Genomic DNA, 18,257 nt, shown 5'->3' on the forward strand with positions numbered 1-18,257 from the left:
CAAGAAGACACAAATAGTGTGGGGCCCAGCATTCAAGTACTCATTAAACATGGAATAGATAGAAGGAACACACAGCTACAGAAATACACAATTGACTTTGGTTGTCTCATAAACTATCTCTGGAGTTAATTTCTCCTTCAACCTATACCACATACAAATATCGATTCTAGGTAGATTTTTAGATTTAAATGTAAAAATTGAAAAAAAGAATCTTCAAAGAAAATATAGGAGAAAACCTTTATGGCCCTGGGGATAAGAGATTTTTAAAGTGGGACACATACAAACTTTAATTATAAGGGGGAAAATAATAATTTGAAGGCAATTGAGGGATAAAAAGATATTCTAAAATTGATTTTAAGGAGGGGCCCAGCATTGGTATCATACACATATTTTTCAAATGGCTGCATTTTAAAAATATGTGTATGACTTTCCAAAGGGTTGAATTTAAAGGATAACTTTTACTTGGATGCAAAAGTACTGGTATATTTGTCTTCAAAAAGAAGTTATGTTCTAATTATTTATCATATTCAATAGTTGAAGTTTAAAATATTTTAAAGAAAACTTTAAACCAAGAGGAAAAAGGATATAACCAAAACTACTAAAAAGTAGAATTTAGAACTTTTGACTTAAATTTCAATTTTATAACCCAAATATCAGAATAAGTACCCCATGCTGGTGTATTTGGTCATCAATCAAGAAAAATCTTGCTCATTTTGTCTTTGTTTTTTAAATTGCTATTTTAAAGTAACAAAATCACCCACTCCTTAAGCACTTTAAGGACGAGTGGGTCATTCCTACCGCTTGTGTTATAGTCAGGCCACTAATGCTGCTGAAATGAAAGCTCAATAAATAAAAACAAAAACATGACGTTCAGGCAGAAAGACCTTCTTACCAGATTTGTAGCACTCATAACTATGGCCACCAGATACACATAGCACGAGTTCTCAAAAAATGGCATTTTGTTTTCAGAGAGTTTATCTTAATCCAGTGACTTTAAGGAAGCTCCTAACACATCTTCTAGTTTGTTGTTGGAAAAATAAGACCAGATTTTTGACTAGGATAAGAATTATGACATTGAATTCTGACATAATTTCCTGGGATTGGTTATATCACACCACCAGAGCTCAAACTGTGCTGTCACACATTTATAAGCTTTACACAATATAGGTAAAACAGGAATAGTTCTGCCTATTTCTATTTAAAAAATGTGGCTGTCACACTTTTAATCAGAAACATAATCTATGATAATACTATTAGAAAATAAGAACAACTTATCTCTCTTCCAGTTAAAGCCAGAAATATTATACAGATATTTCTAAATGGAAGGAATGCTTAGATCCATGAGCAACATATTTTTTAATTCAAAGACTGATCAATCAATACATTATGCAAGTTGCCAATGTTTGTTTAGACAGATGAAATTTAAAAAAATCAAAAGCTATTTCATTTATCTGCTTTTGTCTCCTTTAGTTAAGATAATAAGCCAAAGTTTAACATAAATGTTTAAAAAACAGGTCAATTCGAATTTTAGAATTCATTTTCTAGAATAAGATAATTAACAAAATTTTTTTCAAATTAAAGCTTTTATTTCTACTGCATTTAGTAAATTAACAAACATTTTAAGTAAAGAAGAAATCCTTTTATATCCTTGAGTTTTTAAAAACTGATTACAAGTTTAAAAAATTAAATAGTGAAACAAGGAAAGCAAAACAGGAATCTTCATTTTTTTAACCTACCATCAGACATGCTTTTTAAGATGTACAGGAAACACATCAGCAGGCTCTTAATCTCCAACTGGTCAAGTTTGTCACAGCGAACCACAGAATTTCCCAAAGTGCTACCTTGTTGGTGCTAAAAAAGGAAATATTGGTAATATTTTTAAATTAATTTCATTATAGGAAAAATTCATTTACCTTTTCTTTCTTGAAAGACAAATATTCTTAGAACTAAGTTAAATCATAGAAACTGGAAAGTACAAGCAAACTACAGGCAGAATTAAAAGACAGGCATACTTTCACCCAAATATAATGCACACAAATGCTGTTTCTTAGAGTTCTGGCTTGTCTCCTTTGCACACTTGCCTAAGGCACAAGCCAGAAGGCACAAACCTGTCACAATGGATAGCCAGTCTAGAAATGCCAAATAAAACCTCAAGCAAAAAGTGTGTACACTGGGATCCTATGCAGAAGTGAGGCCTCAGAAGACACCACCCAGTCACCCAGCTCCTTCAGAGAACGGCATGGCTGCAATAGTAAGGAGAGCCTGAGGGGCTGCTGTGCGCCAGCCACCAAAGCCTGCAGCTGAGCTGCTGTCATTCAGGGTCACTGTGGGGCAGTCAGTGGGCACCACTAAAACACCTGGCAGGCTCCAAGGGGACAAACAGGACACCTCAGTACAGCACTGCCAAAGACCTAAACCGATGTGGTTCCTCCATCATCAGCTTAGCAGAACACAGCACACGTGAGGAAGGTTGGGGCAGAGGGAAAGGCAGTTTTACCACTAGATAGCAGGTTCCCATTTAAACAAAACACAACAACAATCTCATCTCATGATTAAAAACAAAGGAGATTTACAAAAATTCCAAGTTATATTTCCAATTAAAATCAGGAACATTTTTTTTGGCCAAATACCAAAGTAAAATCCAAAAACAGTGAAAGATGTTTCATTGAAGGTGTTGGTGGCCAATTGAAAATATATATATATCTATATAATAAACAGCCTTAATTACTAAGATATATAAATATTTTTATTTAAGGAAGAAATAAAGATGCTATTAGTGGCAAAACAGGTATGGATGCATCATCTTGCCCATTTGCTTAATCAGAGCCACTAGAAATCAGTACTTCTCGCAGAGGGAGGGAGGGAACAGCATGCATCATTTCCTCTGGCAAAGGTGGAATGGTTAGAAGGGAAAAATCCACAGTGACCCGGTTTCTCCTGGCTGACTGGCAGCTCTCCTGCTCCTCTCCAGCACTGCGTATGACATAAGTAGAGTGCCTTCTAAGCAGCTTTTCCCTCTACACATGGAGGCAAGTTGGGATCAAAGAGAAAGTTCCACATGTCACAAGTGAGATATCAAGCCTTGACACGCTGTACTTAAAAACAATCACATCAATGCCATCCATATGACCAGATTACAAACCTGATGCTGTGGAATATGTTGGGGTCTGGACATTTTCTGATAATTAGGAATACATCCTTAAATGGTTCACCTGTGTATTGGTAGAAGCACTTCCCTATTGTAACTTTAAAGAGCTTAGGAACAAACAGTGCCCAGGGTGATACCAGTCTACCATGGTTCTGGATTTAAATTCAATCTCTATCCTTTCCCACAAAGTTCCAAATAGTCTGAGCCTTTAGTAACTTTAGGAAAAATGGTTACCTATATGGAGGAAGTGTTGTTTTGGGGGTGGGCACAATGTGAATCAAGAGTGATTTCAAATCTCACCTGATTCCTGAATTGCTGATATAAACAATTAATCTTTTCTGGAGCTGGCTTGGATCTAATAAACACGTGTGTGGGTAGTTGTGTTATAAATGGTGTACTCCAGTGTAAAGACTGTGGGGATTCTAAAGAGGGCATTTTTTTTTTTTTATTTGGTAGTGGGGACTAAATCCTGGGGTGTTTTATCACTCAGCTCCATCCCCAGTCCTTTTTGTTTTTTATTTTGAGACAAGGTCTCATTAAATTGGTTAGGACCTCACTAAGTTGCTGAGACTTGCCTCGAATTTGTGATCCCCCTGCCTCGGCCTTCTGAGTTGCTGCAATTACAGACATGTGCCACCATGCCCAGCTAAAGAGGGCATTTTAATTTAATTTTCTACCTGAACCACCTGCCAGAATTACCCAAGGCGCTCTATTGAAAGCATTGTCCTGATCTGAGATCCTGAAACAGAAATCAGAGTTTCAGGAGGCTAAGGATGTAGCTCAGTGGTAGAGTACTTGCTTAAGGTCCTAGATCCCCAGCACCACAAAAAAAAAAAAAAAAAAAAAAAAAAAAGGTGGGGGGGAATGAATCCCAACTTTAGACAAAAGCATCATCTGCTTCAGGTTTAATGAACTGTTTGAAAAAACAAAAGGTCACATCTAACAGACAGTAGAATATAAAGCATGTTTACTGTAGGAAAAGAAATCACCTTATCCAGGGAATTACTCTTCTCACTATTTCTTTCTGGAAGGCTGTTGCCCGAATCTGTGCTTATGAGAGATCCTCTTGAGTCAGCATTTCTCACACTGTTGATGTTTGGAGTTGATGCTGTATATGGAGAAGCTATATAGAAATTGACGAAGACCAACATTTTGGTAAAAGAGAACAAAATAAAGTATTACACTTTAAAAGAAACTGCTTTTTTGGCATTTTCCCCTCCATTTGGAGGTTGGCTCACTTTTAAAGAGCCAGGTCATATAAAATGAGATAAAAAATAAACTTTTAATCAGAATAAATGTCAACTCACTTATTGTCAACTCATTTATTTGGTTCTAAGTACCAAATAAACAGAACTGCTAGTTATTTGATTGCTCAGACTACAGGGGCATACATTATTCAGAATGGAATAGAACAAATATTAGAAAATAAATCCATCAACAACCATCCAAATAAGCCTCACAATAAGCCTATAATATGTAAGCTTTGTACTAAGGGACCCTACTCTGCATGGTTTCATGGTATATTTTAAATTTTCAGGAAAACACAATGATACTTGATACTGGCTGGAAACTGTGGTTTCAATACTGGATCATGCTATATTGAATCTTGTTGAAGCTGAAGCTGAGTATTTGGTAGTTGCTATGACAAGTACTAGAAAAAAAATCAATCAAAACAGGAAGTGAGAATGGTGGTAGAAAATCTGAGTCTGAAGTATGAGAAGCTATGAGCATCTATTAGGCAAACAAAACCCACTAGTAACATTATGGTTATTAAAAATGAAATACAAGCTTTATTTTCTTTAAAATTTTAGGTGTATTGTTATTTTTACAAATGCCTATTAAGTTGTTAGATCATAAGTATTTATTAGTTTATTTGGTCCTAAGTACCAATAAACAGAATTGCTAGTTATTAATAAACAGAACTGCTAACAGATAAGTTCTAATAAACAGAACTATTAGTTTTGGCCTAGGGATATCACAAAAAAATTACTGACAATAAGATCCACCCTTATTCTCTGTGAACTGAGAATATTTGGGAATCTCTGTTATAAACATTTACGGGTAGAAAGAAAGCTCAAATTTGAAATAAAATCTGTGATGGCCCTTACACATACATTGACTTCCTGCTTAGATAAGCTTTAAATGAATTATGTAATTTTAAAAAGACTCTTTGGACTTGTACATTCTGTGCTGAACCAAAAGCATGCCACCAGTAGAAAGGCCTGGCTGGTTTTGCAGATAGCATGAGGGGCATTCTGGCACTGTGCTCAGCAGCTGTAAGCAGGCCTCACAGACCCGAACCAAAGATGCCATTATTGGCACCTCACAAAGGCAAGTTATTTTTCAGATTCAGCAGGCAAATTCACTGGAACGGAGTGAGATGCTTCTAAGTTAAAAAATAAAAATTAAATAATAGCCAGCTTGAGTTGCACCAAAAATATTTTTTCACTTTTAAATTTGGTAGCTAATGGCATAAATTTATGTCTTAGGTAATGTCATGATGTGCCCCTGCCCAAGTGCTGTGGATGGAACCCAGGGCCTCACAAATGCTAGACCAGTACCCTACCTATGAGCTACCTCCCAGCCCCCAAGATAGTCTTTAATGTTAGAAGGAAGACCCATGACACAGAGGTTGTAAGTCCTTTCCCCTCCCAAACACTCAGATTTACCCACTACTATCCCTGAAAATGATCCAATGTATTAAGGTCAAGAAAAGAAAATCCAGGGGAATTTGGAAAAATGAAGGCTGAAACAGAGGCCTCATTGTAAGCCCACAGGCTGCATTTCTCTAGCAGAGAACTGTGTGATCAACTGTCACAGGAACAGAAAAAACCCTATGAAAACACAAAAACCATTTTTCTATAAGAAAAAAGAAACATATACAATGACCAATTAAAATTATCCAAATATAACTGTACTTCATGATTAAGGTAGAATATATAACTCAGGATAAAGACCCTCAATAAAGTAAAATTAGGCCTTAAATTCTCGGATTTTTAGGCTTGATTCCAAAACCAGAGTTCTAATTTAAGACAAACAGATGCAAGTGCAATAAATAAAAATCATCATGCTTAGTTTGTCGTGTGTGTGTGTGTGTGTGTGTGTGTGTGTGTTTGTTTAGTATCCTGGCCCAGGAAATGACCTTAAACATGTGAGCAAATAAAACATTTTATTCATCCTTCTCTGCTTTGTACCAACAGCCCAATGTACTGTGTGTGGAAAATGGGACCCTCAACCCAAGAAGCCTTGCTTTTTTAAAAAATATTTTTTGTTGTAGATGGACACAAAACCTTTATTTTATTTATGTGATGCTAAGAGTTGAACCCAGTGCCTCACACATGCTAGGCAAGTGCTCTACCACCAAACTATAACCCCATCCCCGGAAGTCTTACTTTCTAAAATGAATGAATCTCGGAGTATTTTTTACCCAGGCAATAAATCTAATTTATAAATTATCATGCACCACATTCCAGAAACATTTAAAAAATTGGTGAATGGGCTGGGATTGTAGCTCAGTGGTAGGGCACTTGCCTCACACACATGAGGCCCTGGATTTGATCCTCAGCACTACATATAAATAAATAAATGAATGAATAAAGAAAGAAAGAAAGATACTGTGTTCATCTACAACTTAAAAAAAAAAGGTGAATGAACATTCTTAATATGTGTGGAAATGGAATTTCTTTTAGACAAAGATGCAGGATAAAAGTCTGCTCTAAAAGATAAGCACCAGGACTAAAGTCAACTGGAAGCTGACAAACAAAAAAGGAATTGCTGACAAACAAAAAAGGAAAAAACTAGCAAACCCAGGTCAAGGTGGGGATTCTCTAGAAGGTACTCCTAAAAGAGAATAAGAATTTAATCTTCAAGATGAAAGGAAACACAGACAAAGTCTGACGATAAATAAGATTGTTGTGTGGCAAATTCCTATAAAAAGTAGATTTGGGTCTTGAGATTCCATGAAGTGTGAAGAGGGAGTGCATCAGTCTCAAGCTCTTTTCATAGCTACACCGTGAGTGCAGAGCAACCAAAGGCCATCACCACTGTTCAGGCCACGCTGAGGTTGTCTGATGACTCATCTCCACGTGCTCAAGGAATCTCAAGTCCTAATAACGTGAATTCTTCACTGGACAGAGTCCACTGAGTTAGAACACTCCCTTACTGTGGTCTGATCATTTCCACAAAGTTTGGAATGCTTCTCTTATGGTATTACAGAGTACTGGTCACAGAGAACACAGCATTAAGATTTTCAACACATTTCTGAGCTTGTGGACTCATCTAGTTGGCTACTAAGCGTGTATCAAAAAACATGAGTAACATAATTGTGCTTGTTATACTGACAAAGAAGATACTGAGTGTTTACCATGCCAAGTACTGTGCACACTGACAATGATTTTGTGTGGAAGTATGGATATGGAGGGTGCAGAGGGTGGACACCCTGCCCATGACACTAGTCAGCAGTCCAGATCCAAAGCCATGTGTCTGACATAAGCTAGTGCTATTAACTACTGCACATGAAACCCTCTAAAAAAAGATTACCTCCTCACTACAGAGTGGCAGCTTGACATGTGGGTAGAGCAGGACAGAATGAAGGCCTCAGAAGAAAGGTAAATGGAAACTCGACAAGAGCAGCCAACATTTGCTGAGCATTTATTGTGCACTAGACTCTGCTCCAAACATTTTTCATACATTAACTCTTGTTACAAGGGAAATCTAACTATGAAAACCATACATGACTATAAGGAAATTAAGGATTGGTATTGGTAATGTAGGAAAAATTGAGGCATTCAAGTGAGTTTTCTAATCTTATATTCTACCCTGTTTCGTCATCTACCATGAAAAATGGCATTAACCATACAAAAGGTAAGAACATATACTCAAAGTGACGACAGTCTGTAAGTTAGCTGAATAAATGGAATACACTTTTTTCTGCCATGAATTCATACCATTAATGGATAGTCTAACCACTAGCCATAGTAGGACATTTTATTTATTTAAAATGTGGTAAAGAGAGGAAGAAATAAAGACAGAAAAAGACTAAGCATCTATGACAATCCCTTGAAGACAGATTACATAATATATATAATATATATATATTATGTAGATACATATATTGATATCCATTATCTTCATGAAGCTATGACTTAGTCATCAGAATATAAATAGGTACATTTTTCTCCGGCACTTTCTTATGAAAAAACTAAATGAAACTTGATTTATACCATCTGTTTCCCTCCCCATGGGGGATACTCCTTTTCATTGTTTCATATAGAAAAATATTGTAGACAGAAGATTTTTGAAAGCTGATTTTAGGATTGAATCCCAGCCACAAAATGTGACAGAATAATCCCTTCAGGAATCACTCTCACATTTCCTCTAAATTGCCAATACTACAACTTTTATCCCCTGCCAACACCTGCAAAGATATTCCTTTTCTAAAAGCATGAACAATCTAAGATTTAAAATACTTCACAAGAATTTTACAAAAAGCAAACAGCACAAGCAAGTGATTAAATATACTATGTTTGGAATTCACAAGAATTCTGAAATCTTTATTACAGTGTATGGCTGAAGAATTTCAGTTGTGAAGTATCATACCATGAAAGAATACTCAAGGCAGAAACCCAGTCCTAATTCGTGAGTGTAATATGTTAAGAAACTGCTAAATCAATGACACCCAAGTGACATTGGAGAGAGATTGACAAGTGCATAGAGCATTACCAATGCCAGAGATGGCGCCTAAGAGGTCTTTGTGCAGGCTGTGGTCCAGTGTGTTTCCCTTCTGTGGTGTCACCAGCGGGTTCCCAGCTGGCAAAGCAAGGGGTTCCTCCTTCACAGTCTGTCAAAGAGGGAAGAGAAGAAGCAATCAGATAATAGAGTGAGTTACCAACTGTTCTCAACATGTGAAGGCACATGTAGGAATAAGCAGAGCAGCCTGATATGGTCAAGGGCCTAAGGGGGAGAAGCAACCACAGGGGCTGTTCTTCCCAAGTGAGCTGGAGTTTTAGCAGTAATGACAACAGACTCTGGGTGGTTGGAGCTCCATGTGAACTTATCAGAGGAGAAATGACATCATATTTAAAGTTAAATCTTGGGCTGGGGATGTGGCTCAAGTGGTAGTGCGCTCGCCTGGCATGCGTGTGGCCCGGGTTCGATTCCCAGCACCACATACCAACAAAGATGTTGTGTCCGCCGAGAACTAAAAAATAAAATATTAAAAAAATATTCTCTCTCTCTCACTCTCTGTTTAAAAAAAAAATAAAGTTAAATCTCTTTTTAAGGGGATTTTACTTCAGTGAAATTCAAAGAAAGACCTCGAATTTGTGTTTTTCAAGGTTGAAACAGGACAGAGTGTCACATTCTGATCTGCATTACCTATTCTGCTTAGAAAAGCAGTTAGAGAATACACATATGGAAGGCAAAGTTGTAGAGGTGAGATCAGCAAGGGGCATTTAGGAAAGAAAGTTTATAAGAAAAAAAATCTATAAACATGGATCACTTCAGGTAACAGTATTTAGAAAATATATGTGGAGGGGTAAAGAGGTAGTGTAATAAATGGGACCATGCATTGCTCTTAGGAAAGAAACATGCATGGAAATTTCCCAAGTATGTGTTACAATGATGAAATGGCAAGATTAATTCTTCATCAGTTCATGGTATGAATAAAAGGGAAAGGGAACTGGTAATATCTGTTCATATTATTAGCAGATAAGCCCTGAGGCCAAGGAAAGAACTTTAGGAAGACAACAAATACAAGTTTTAGTTTGTAGAATTTTATAAACTTTAATAATTAAAAATCATTTTGGGTGAATAATTTAAAAGCCTTTTGCAACTGAAATGTGATAAGGAATTTGATCGTGTTAATGCTGAATTGTAAGATGCTACCAAGAATCGTTTTTTAAAATAAAAAGACAAATTGCCATGTATCAAAGACAGAGTACATAAACAAACCAATCTCTAGTCAAAAAGTTTTAAAATAATTTCTGGGATCATTCTTCAGTCTACTTAATTTCCCATGCCTCTTTAATTAGTTACAAATACAAACACAAATACAATATAAATTAAGATGGAAGGGGCTGGGATTGTAGCTCAATGGTAGAGCACTTGCCTTGCATGTATGAGGCACTGGGTTTGATCCCCAGCACCACATAAACATAAATAAACAAAATAAAGAGATATTATATATATATATATATATACACAAACACACACACACACACACACACACACACACACACACACACACACACAGAGAGAGAGAGAGAGAGAGAGAGAGAGAGAGAGAGAGAGAGAGAGAGTATGTGTGTGTGACTTCTTGAAGGCAGGGGCTTCTGGTCCCTCACCTTGGCATCCCTGGCATTCAGTCTAAAGAAGAGAAATTATAGCCTAGAGAGATGGCTTTTCCAAGACTACAGCATATTAATATCAGAACTGGGGCAGGTCTGGGCTCTAAGGAACATGGGTTAAAATCATGCCCTTTAATTTTGCTGCTCCTCCCACCAGAAATTTGTGTTGAATATACAAATGAAAATCCCAAAGGCTTACAAGATATTAGGCCATTAGGAGAGCAAGAATTGAAGGTTTACTGATTGACCCCATCTTAGCCAGAAATGTAATTTACCAAGAGTTATTACAAAGCAACTGCCAACTGTGGTGTTATTGCCAAAATAGAGGAGAGGGTGTGTACAGGTTTGAACTGTATCCCTTAAAACTCGCCTAGAACCTCCGGATGTAATATTATTTAGAAATATAATTTTTCCAGATGTAATTAAAACATAAGTTAAGAATAAATCCCACCAATGGCGTTCTTATAAGAAAGGAGAGGACACACAAAGACTCAGACACACATCAGGGAAAAATACCATGTGAAGACAAAGGCAGAGATGGCAGTGATGCCACCATAGCCAAAGAAAAACTCCAAGGACTGCCAGCAACCACCAGAAGCTCAGAGAGAAGCACAGAACAGCCTCTTCCCCTGATGCCTTGATGCACCTTGATTTTGGACTTCTGGCCTCTCAAATTTCTGCTGTTCTACACCCCATTCGTGGCATTGTTACAGCAGCCTTAAGACAATATGGGCTATGTCCAGTAACTATGTTTACGTACAGTGCCTGGGTTCACAGGGAAAGGTGACACATCCCTCACATTGATCCGCTGGACATTTTCAATGAGCAAACCAAACAGAGGCAGATAGAGTGTGGCTATTCTTGCCTGATGACTCTGAAACAAAGACACAAATAAGTTTGTTCCATAGCTCTGAGAACAAATGACAGAGTAATTTGACACAGACTATCTTCTTTACTTAGATCCACCCTATAAGGACAAATATTAGATTTTATTCCGAAAACAGAGGAAAGTCTTGTACTAGTATCACGAATTTTCTAATTAGTGCTCTCTTCATATCACTTAAAGGACATTTATCACTGCGTATTTGCTTCCTTTGAGGGCCACTCACCCTTGAAGCATATCTGTCATCAAAAGAATGCTTTATCAGCAGGTTCTTGAGCACACTGATGGCGATCACACGGACCTCCCGAAATTCCTGGAGGGCAGTGCCCACTTCTCTTAGTAATAGTCCTACCAAGAAGTGGTTTCTGCAGAATTCATCTGTTAATGAGTAGTCAAGCTGGAGATCTGAAAGGAGGATAGAGACTACTTTAGTCAGGGAGGGTCCAATGCTCTCTGAACAAAATAAAAACTGAATCCATCCTCTGCTTTCAGCCTGCCCTGCATCTGCCAATGTATGATCAGACCTGTCTTCAAATAGAAAAGGGTTGAATCTAAAATGCTGCTCTACTTCTTTACACATCAAACTCCTATGTGAAAACCAAATTTAAATACAAATAAGTGCCCTGGATTTTGGAACACATAGCATCCTTCATGATTGAATATAAGTTTTAATACCAATTTTTAGAATATAGAACAGCATGTTACATTATAATTTTGTTACTGAAAAAGTTAAAAATAAGCTATTGTATTAATTAATATAAGCATAGGAGTAATTTGTGCATAAAATTATGTAATTATAGAATAAATAAATATATATGCCTTATTAAAATGATTTACTTCCTTAGTTCAATATTTATTTCCTGATCATCAATGCCTGCAGAGTCCTAATAAAACCCAATGTGTTCAAAATGAATAAATTTTCACATAATCTATTTATTCTGCTATCACTAAAAGAAGAACTTATTTATTATAGTATTTTCTAAAATATCCGTTTAATACTTCCACACCTCTAAAAGCAAATAAATATAAACTAAAATTGGAAGGGACAAGCACCAAACCAAACTAGTAACTCACCAGCAAGCTAAATGAAAAAGTTGAAAGTTCTTCTGGAAAAGAGCTAGAAGTAAACATGGACCTTCCTGAGGGAGGTAAAAGCAGCTGAACATCACTCCAAAGCTGCAACATTCCCTCTCGGGAAGCTTAAGACAGCACTTGATTTCTTACACTGACTCCATTATTAAAGGATGATCTACAGATACAGATCCCTCCTTCGACTTCAATCCATATCTGTTATTTATATTTAAATTTGCCCCAAATATTGACTTAGGTCCAGTAAAACCCTTTAGTAAAAGAGGAAGAATATTCATTTTCCCAGAATAATCTGTTCACTGTTTACGATTACTAACCCCAGTCTACCCAAACTGTAGTTCACAGTTTGAATTCACATAAATCTCTTTATGTGAAAAGAAAATTATTATGGCTTAACTGTGTGTGCTCTTTTTACATACCTGTGCTTGTGGCATATGCATGTTCATACACGCGCAGCTATGAGTTCATATGGGTAGGTGTGCATGGGAGAGAAGGTGAGGTGGGGCAAGTGAGAAGAAGGTAGAGAAGAAGAATGCTAAAAGAGATTAATTCCTAACGGTGAGACAAGGCAAAAGATCCATATCTTAAAGATGCCCACTTGCCTAGGGAAGCCCCTCTTGCACCAAATACCCTAGAAACACTCTGAAGGTGTGAGTCTGCCAGACACCTGACAGATTTCCGTTGGCTCAATTCTACAGGACAAACAACAGAGTCCTGCAGGCTTAAAGGGCAATATGGGCAGTAATACATTCCCTGCCCAACCACCAGACATAAACAGCTACCCTTAGCATTCTGACAAGGGAAATGAAGAAAAGAGGCCAGTGCCCAAGAACAGGTGACTGTGAGGTGAGGGAGGGCATGAATGAGGGTAGGGAGAGGAACTAACCCCACGAGGAGCTGGGAGAGAGTGAGGACCCTGCAAGGCCCCACCGGGACCTGTGGTATGGCTTCTGGGGAAGATGAGGACTTCTGCGGGAGGGACTATTTAAGAGGTGTTGGGGTAAGCATGCCATGTTTGGAAAGCTGGGAGTAAGCAGGGGTACATGGAATGTAGGGGACAGTTGGTGTGAAACAGAGGTTAGCCAGCCTGGGATAGACTGCATAGCTAAATTCCTTTTGCTCCTTGGCCAGGAAGCTCCATCTCAGATCTGCGGGTACTGGGCTCAACCCCTCACTTTTTCCCAAAACTCTTATCTAGCCACCCTATCTCCACTGTCACCGCTTTTCATATCCTCCTTTCCAAGCTTTATTATTCCCCCTTAGCATTTATCAGTTTCCAACATTCTGTGTATTTCACATATATAAAACAGCCAAGGATTTTTATCCAGGTTGTCCACAACTGTATCCCAAAACTAGACTAGTTGGTGCAACATAGTTGGCTCAACCATTTGTTGAACAAATGATTGCCAACTCCAGGGCCACAATCTCCCTTCTTGTTCTTTATAAAGTGTTACAAATCTGTTTGGGGTGGGGGGAAAATATTTGTCTCTGCATGTTTCTCCAAATTTCAATGTGTCATTAATAGTTTGCTGGCTTCTTCCCACTTTTTCTGCTTTAGCACAAACAAACCTAAGCACATTATAAGGCACTAAACTTAATGAATATTGCTTGATAGACCTGTCATTCTACTTTATTCAAGTTGATTTACTTGATGAAGATAAGAAACCTTTTGACCTCATTCCCTTCAACCTTAAAGACGATACAGAACAGTTAATAAAAACTCAACATGCAAACATAAAAAGCATGTGAAAAAGCCATGTTGTTTGTGATTCAAGCTACTGCCACCACTGTGGATGAAGGCTATGGAAGTAGTGGAATGCAATTTTGGGGTGAAGTAGGACTTTTTTGTTTGTTTGTTCTATTTGAAGAAACATCCCAGAAAATCTAGTAACCTTAGGAGCAAGATGCCTCCCTGGGATGTTACTGCAATGTCTTAGCTACAGTGAAAACAAATTCACCACTTCATCATGAGTTTAAAAATGATCGAATGCCTAAACAAATAGTATAGGTAAACATTTGAATAGTCACTTGCATTCTTTTTCTTTTAAAGGAGGAAAATGCAAGAAAGCAGGCATCACATCCCACACCTACCTACAGGAGTGTCATTTGACTCCACAGTTGGTGAAAGAAAAGCTAATTCATAAGAAAAAAAGAAAAGTGAAACAAAAACTACAGTAAATAAAATGGATTTCTATTTTTTTAAGCAAAGGAATTTTTCAATGAAAATGAGTCACATTGGCATGATCTGCAAGCTAATAAGTTTTATCAAAAAGTAAGTTTCCATGTTACACTTTATCAATACAATTGAAATGCAAATTTAACAAGAAAAAAGTTAATTCTTCAATGAAAATCAGAAAATACTAGTATCATATTTGAATCAATTCTCTTTTCTTATTAGAAAATGAATGGCTATCTCTGAAAAAATTAATGCATGTAAAGATAGGTTACCTTGGTATCTTTGAATCCTGCCTTTTCCAAATGGCATTGGTAAGTTCAAGGGAATATAATGTTCATGATTGCACACCACACGGAGAAATTCAAACTTGTATTCAAAGAGGGTCTGCAAGAAAAAATGTTTTGTCATTGCACTTTTTTTTTTTTTTTTAGAGAGAGAGAGAGAGAGAGAGAGAACTTTTAATATTTTATTTTTTAGTTTTCGGTGGACACAACATCTTTGTTTGTATGTGGTGCTGAGGATCGAACCCGGGCTGCACGCATGCCAGGCGAGCACGCTACCGCTTGAGCCACATCCCCAGCCCAATGTTTTGTCATAAATTCAATGTTTCACTAGATATTTTACATGGGACACTAAAAAAGCTTATCAGAAACAACACACCCAGGCATCAGCAACATGGACCTGTGGGAAATGCACGTTCCAATCCAGTTTACAGATTTTAAAATGGCTGCAGGGACTTCTTTGACAACTGAAAACACATTTCATTAAACAATGTCCTCAGGTGATGTTTAGAGCATTTATTATTTATGTTCCTACTTCCATAGAGGATTTCACCTTCCTTACAATTATAGACACAGATTCAATACAATAAAAAAGACTAGTATGCCAGAGCTTTTAAAAAAAAAGAAAAGAATGAGAACAGTCATAATTCCAGCAGATAAAGGTTACATGGTTACTTTTTTTCTTTTCCTTAAGTAAACTGTGACTCATAACATTTATACTTTTCATTTTGTGGTTGAAATGTCATTGCGGTATTATAAGAGCAAAATCTATGGGTATGTTTATCTCTCATTCTGAATTACTATGTCCCTAATATCTCATATTAGTATAAGCAAGTGACAGTATTTTCAAGAGGGAAGTGAGTTGTCCCTCTGGGACTGAAAGATTCATATGAGAACTGAGAGGATAGGTGGATTTTCAGATGCATGCAATAGTCACACTACCTTTGGGTCTCCAGGAGCAAAGCAGCTGATATAGTTGTTGATCTGTTTAAAGACAAAGCCCCTGTCCATGAAGGTGAAACATCTCTGTGGAGAAAAACAACCCACAAAGGTCAGTATTTCAGGCCTATACTTTTTGGAAACTTAGGCTAAAAATCAACACTTGTTAAGGATAAAAATCAGTGCTTGTTTAATAAGTTATAAACTTGTTTAGTAAGTTTATTTTTCAGCATAAAACACATCACTGACATTGTCAGAGCACCTGCTCTATGCACTCTGCTCAGGAAAAACTTAAAAAGCACATCTTAGTTGCAGCTGACGCCCTCTACCCTGGAGGTTCCCACCTTGATGAAGACCGCTAGGCTATGATTTGCGTTCTTGGATGCCTCCGGGTTATCTCGAAACTTCTGTGTGATGTGTGGCATCAGCATATTCACAACAGTTTCCACTGCATGATGGTAAGATGCAGGAAATCTCTGGTTTCGTAATAACTAAAAGGAATTTAAAGCAAACATTTACAATTTTTTTAGTTGCAATCCTTTAGGGGAAAATATCTTAACTTGCAGTCCATTTTTTAAAACCCAGAGTTCTAATCTTATTTGTCTGAAATATTAGATAAAATGAATTTCTCTTCTTTCTCTCAAAGTACTATACAAGTGTTCAAATATTTCAAATAAGTGCCATGGATACACTTCAGCATGATAAAGACCATCTATAAATGTGGAGCTACAGTTTCTATTCCCAGAGATTCTGACATAAGAGCTTGGCAGGGAGAAGGTATAGGAACCTGCATTTTTAGTTAACATCTTTGGGGATTCTAGTGTCTGCACCTCTTTTAGAAAACACTGGTCTAGGCTTATGCTCCAAGTACTCAAAATAAAAATACAAAGATTGATGACTGTACATGACCAGTTTAAACTGCTTAAGAGGCAGCAGTCTGCTTCTAGTTAAATTTACATAATAATCTTTATCATTAATATTTACCTAAAAAATTATATTGACTACTTAGCAATTAACTACCATTTGTCATTGAGTATCTTTTACATTAGGTATGTTTTTATGCACTTTTTCATTCGAATTTTATGAGATCCCCATGAATTTAGTCCTATTTTACAGAGGAACAGAGAGGTTAAGGAAATGTGTCCTCAGTCACACAACTAAAATGCTTCAGACCCAGCTCTACCATGAGTTTAAAGCCTGTGCTCCTGCTAAGGGAGACCACACTGACTCCTCCCCTGGACACATAAATAGAACCATTTGCTGAGAATCTGAAACAGCGTGGTGGAGTGGTATGAAATTACTTAAATGCTCCACTATATCCATCCATTGATTCGTTCAAAGAATTCTAACTGCCATGTAGGGGAGTCTCATCATCCTCATTTTACAGATGAGAAAATTGAGGGTTAGAGTTCAGTAAACAGTACTAACCTCTAGTTTTAAAATTTCAAAGGGATTGTGTTCCAGTGTGTAACCAATAATTCTATATCCTGAGGTGTTAGCATTAATAAATGAGTGACTTCCAGGACTCTGGAAAGGACAACTAACCACAAGGCATGACTACTAGTCATCCAAGATGGCTACTCCCAAAAAAGTGGTATCCCTATGGACTTTGGGAGGGGGCTGAGTCAATGACTGCTAAGGCCATGAAAAATGGATGAAGAACTCTATCATGTATACATTAAGTGAACAGCAGGCCAACCTATTAGCTAATGTTGTTACTATCACTGAAGGTAGGACAACCAGACATAGAGGCCTCCTGAGACCATGCAGTAATACCAGCTATGAAGTATCGTTACCAGAAAGAAAATAAAACCTAAATCAAATCAGGCTCCAGACATAACCACAAATTTATAGGAAATTCAGGGATTAGAGAACCATGTCATGTAACACTATGAGATTCTAATCAGCCAAATCTAAAATGTGAGAAATTCTTTTTTTTTTTTTTAAAGAGAGAGTGAGAGAGGAGAGAGAGAGAGAGAGAGAGAATTTTTAATGTTTTATTGTTTAGTTCTCGGCGGACACAACATCTTTGTTGGTATGTGGTGCTGAGGATCGAACCCGGGCCGCACGCATGTCAGGCGAGCGCGCTACCGCTTGAGCCACATCCCCAGCCCCTAAATGTGAGAAATTCTGATGGACCAATGACCCACTTTCTTTAACAAATATGTTCAGTCAAAAAGTGAAGAGGGAACAATTTGAGAATCAAAAAAATCTCAGATTCACATCAATAATATGCAATATGTGGACCTTATTTAGATCCTGATTCAGCCAAACCAAATGTAACACGACATTTTGGGGACACCTGGGGAGAACCGAATACAGACTGGGTGTGAGACTATGATAAAGAAATATTGCTAGTTTTAAAATGTAATGCTATAAGAGTTATATCTTTTTC

The 18,257-nt window shown here is 37.3% G+C and overlaps 1 protein-coding gene across 34 annotated transcripts in view; it reads right to left on the reverse strand.

Moving 5' to 3' along the window:
- Positions 1–18,257, reverse strand: part of Dock9 (dedicator of cytokinesis 9) — a 286,979-nt gene that overhangs the window by 60,251 nt on the left and 208,471 nt on the right. For 22 of the 34 annotated variants that reach the window (XM_078016277.1, XM_078016273.1, XM_078016264.1 and 19 more), the window contains exons 28-35: positions 16,207–16,353; positions 15,866–15,949; positions 14,915–15,026; positions 11,604–11,782; positions 11,255–11,368; positions 8,870–8,987; positions 4,138–4,271; positions 1,737–1,851 (exon numbers count right to left, since the gene is read on the reverse strand). In XM_078016277.1, coding sequence (XP_077872403.1) covers positions 1,737–1,851; positions 4,138–4,271; positions 8,870–8,987; positions 11,255–11,368; positions 11,604–11,782; positions 14,915–15,026; positions 15,866–15,949; positions 16,207–16,353 — 1,003 coding nt within the window. Of the gene's footprint in view, positions 1–1,736; positions 1,852–4,137; positions 4,272–8,869; positions 8,988–11,254; positions 11,369–11,603; positions 11,783–14,557; positions 14,600–14,914; positions 15,027–15,865; positions 15,950–16,206; positions 16,354–18,257 lie in introns of all 34 variants that reach the window. The other 12 variants (XM_078016248.1, XM_078016247.1, XM_078016258.1 and 9 more) reach the window with 1 other exon arrangement.

This window comes from Ictidomys tridecemlineatus, chromosome 6, assembly GCF_052094955.1.
Source record: "Ictidomys tridecemlineatus isolate mIctTri1 chromosome 6, mIctTri1.hap1, whole genome shotgun sequence".
NCBI lineage: Eukaryota > Metazoa > Chordata > Mammalia > Rodentia > Sciuridae > Ictidomys > Ictidomys tridecemlineatus.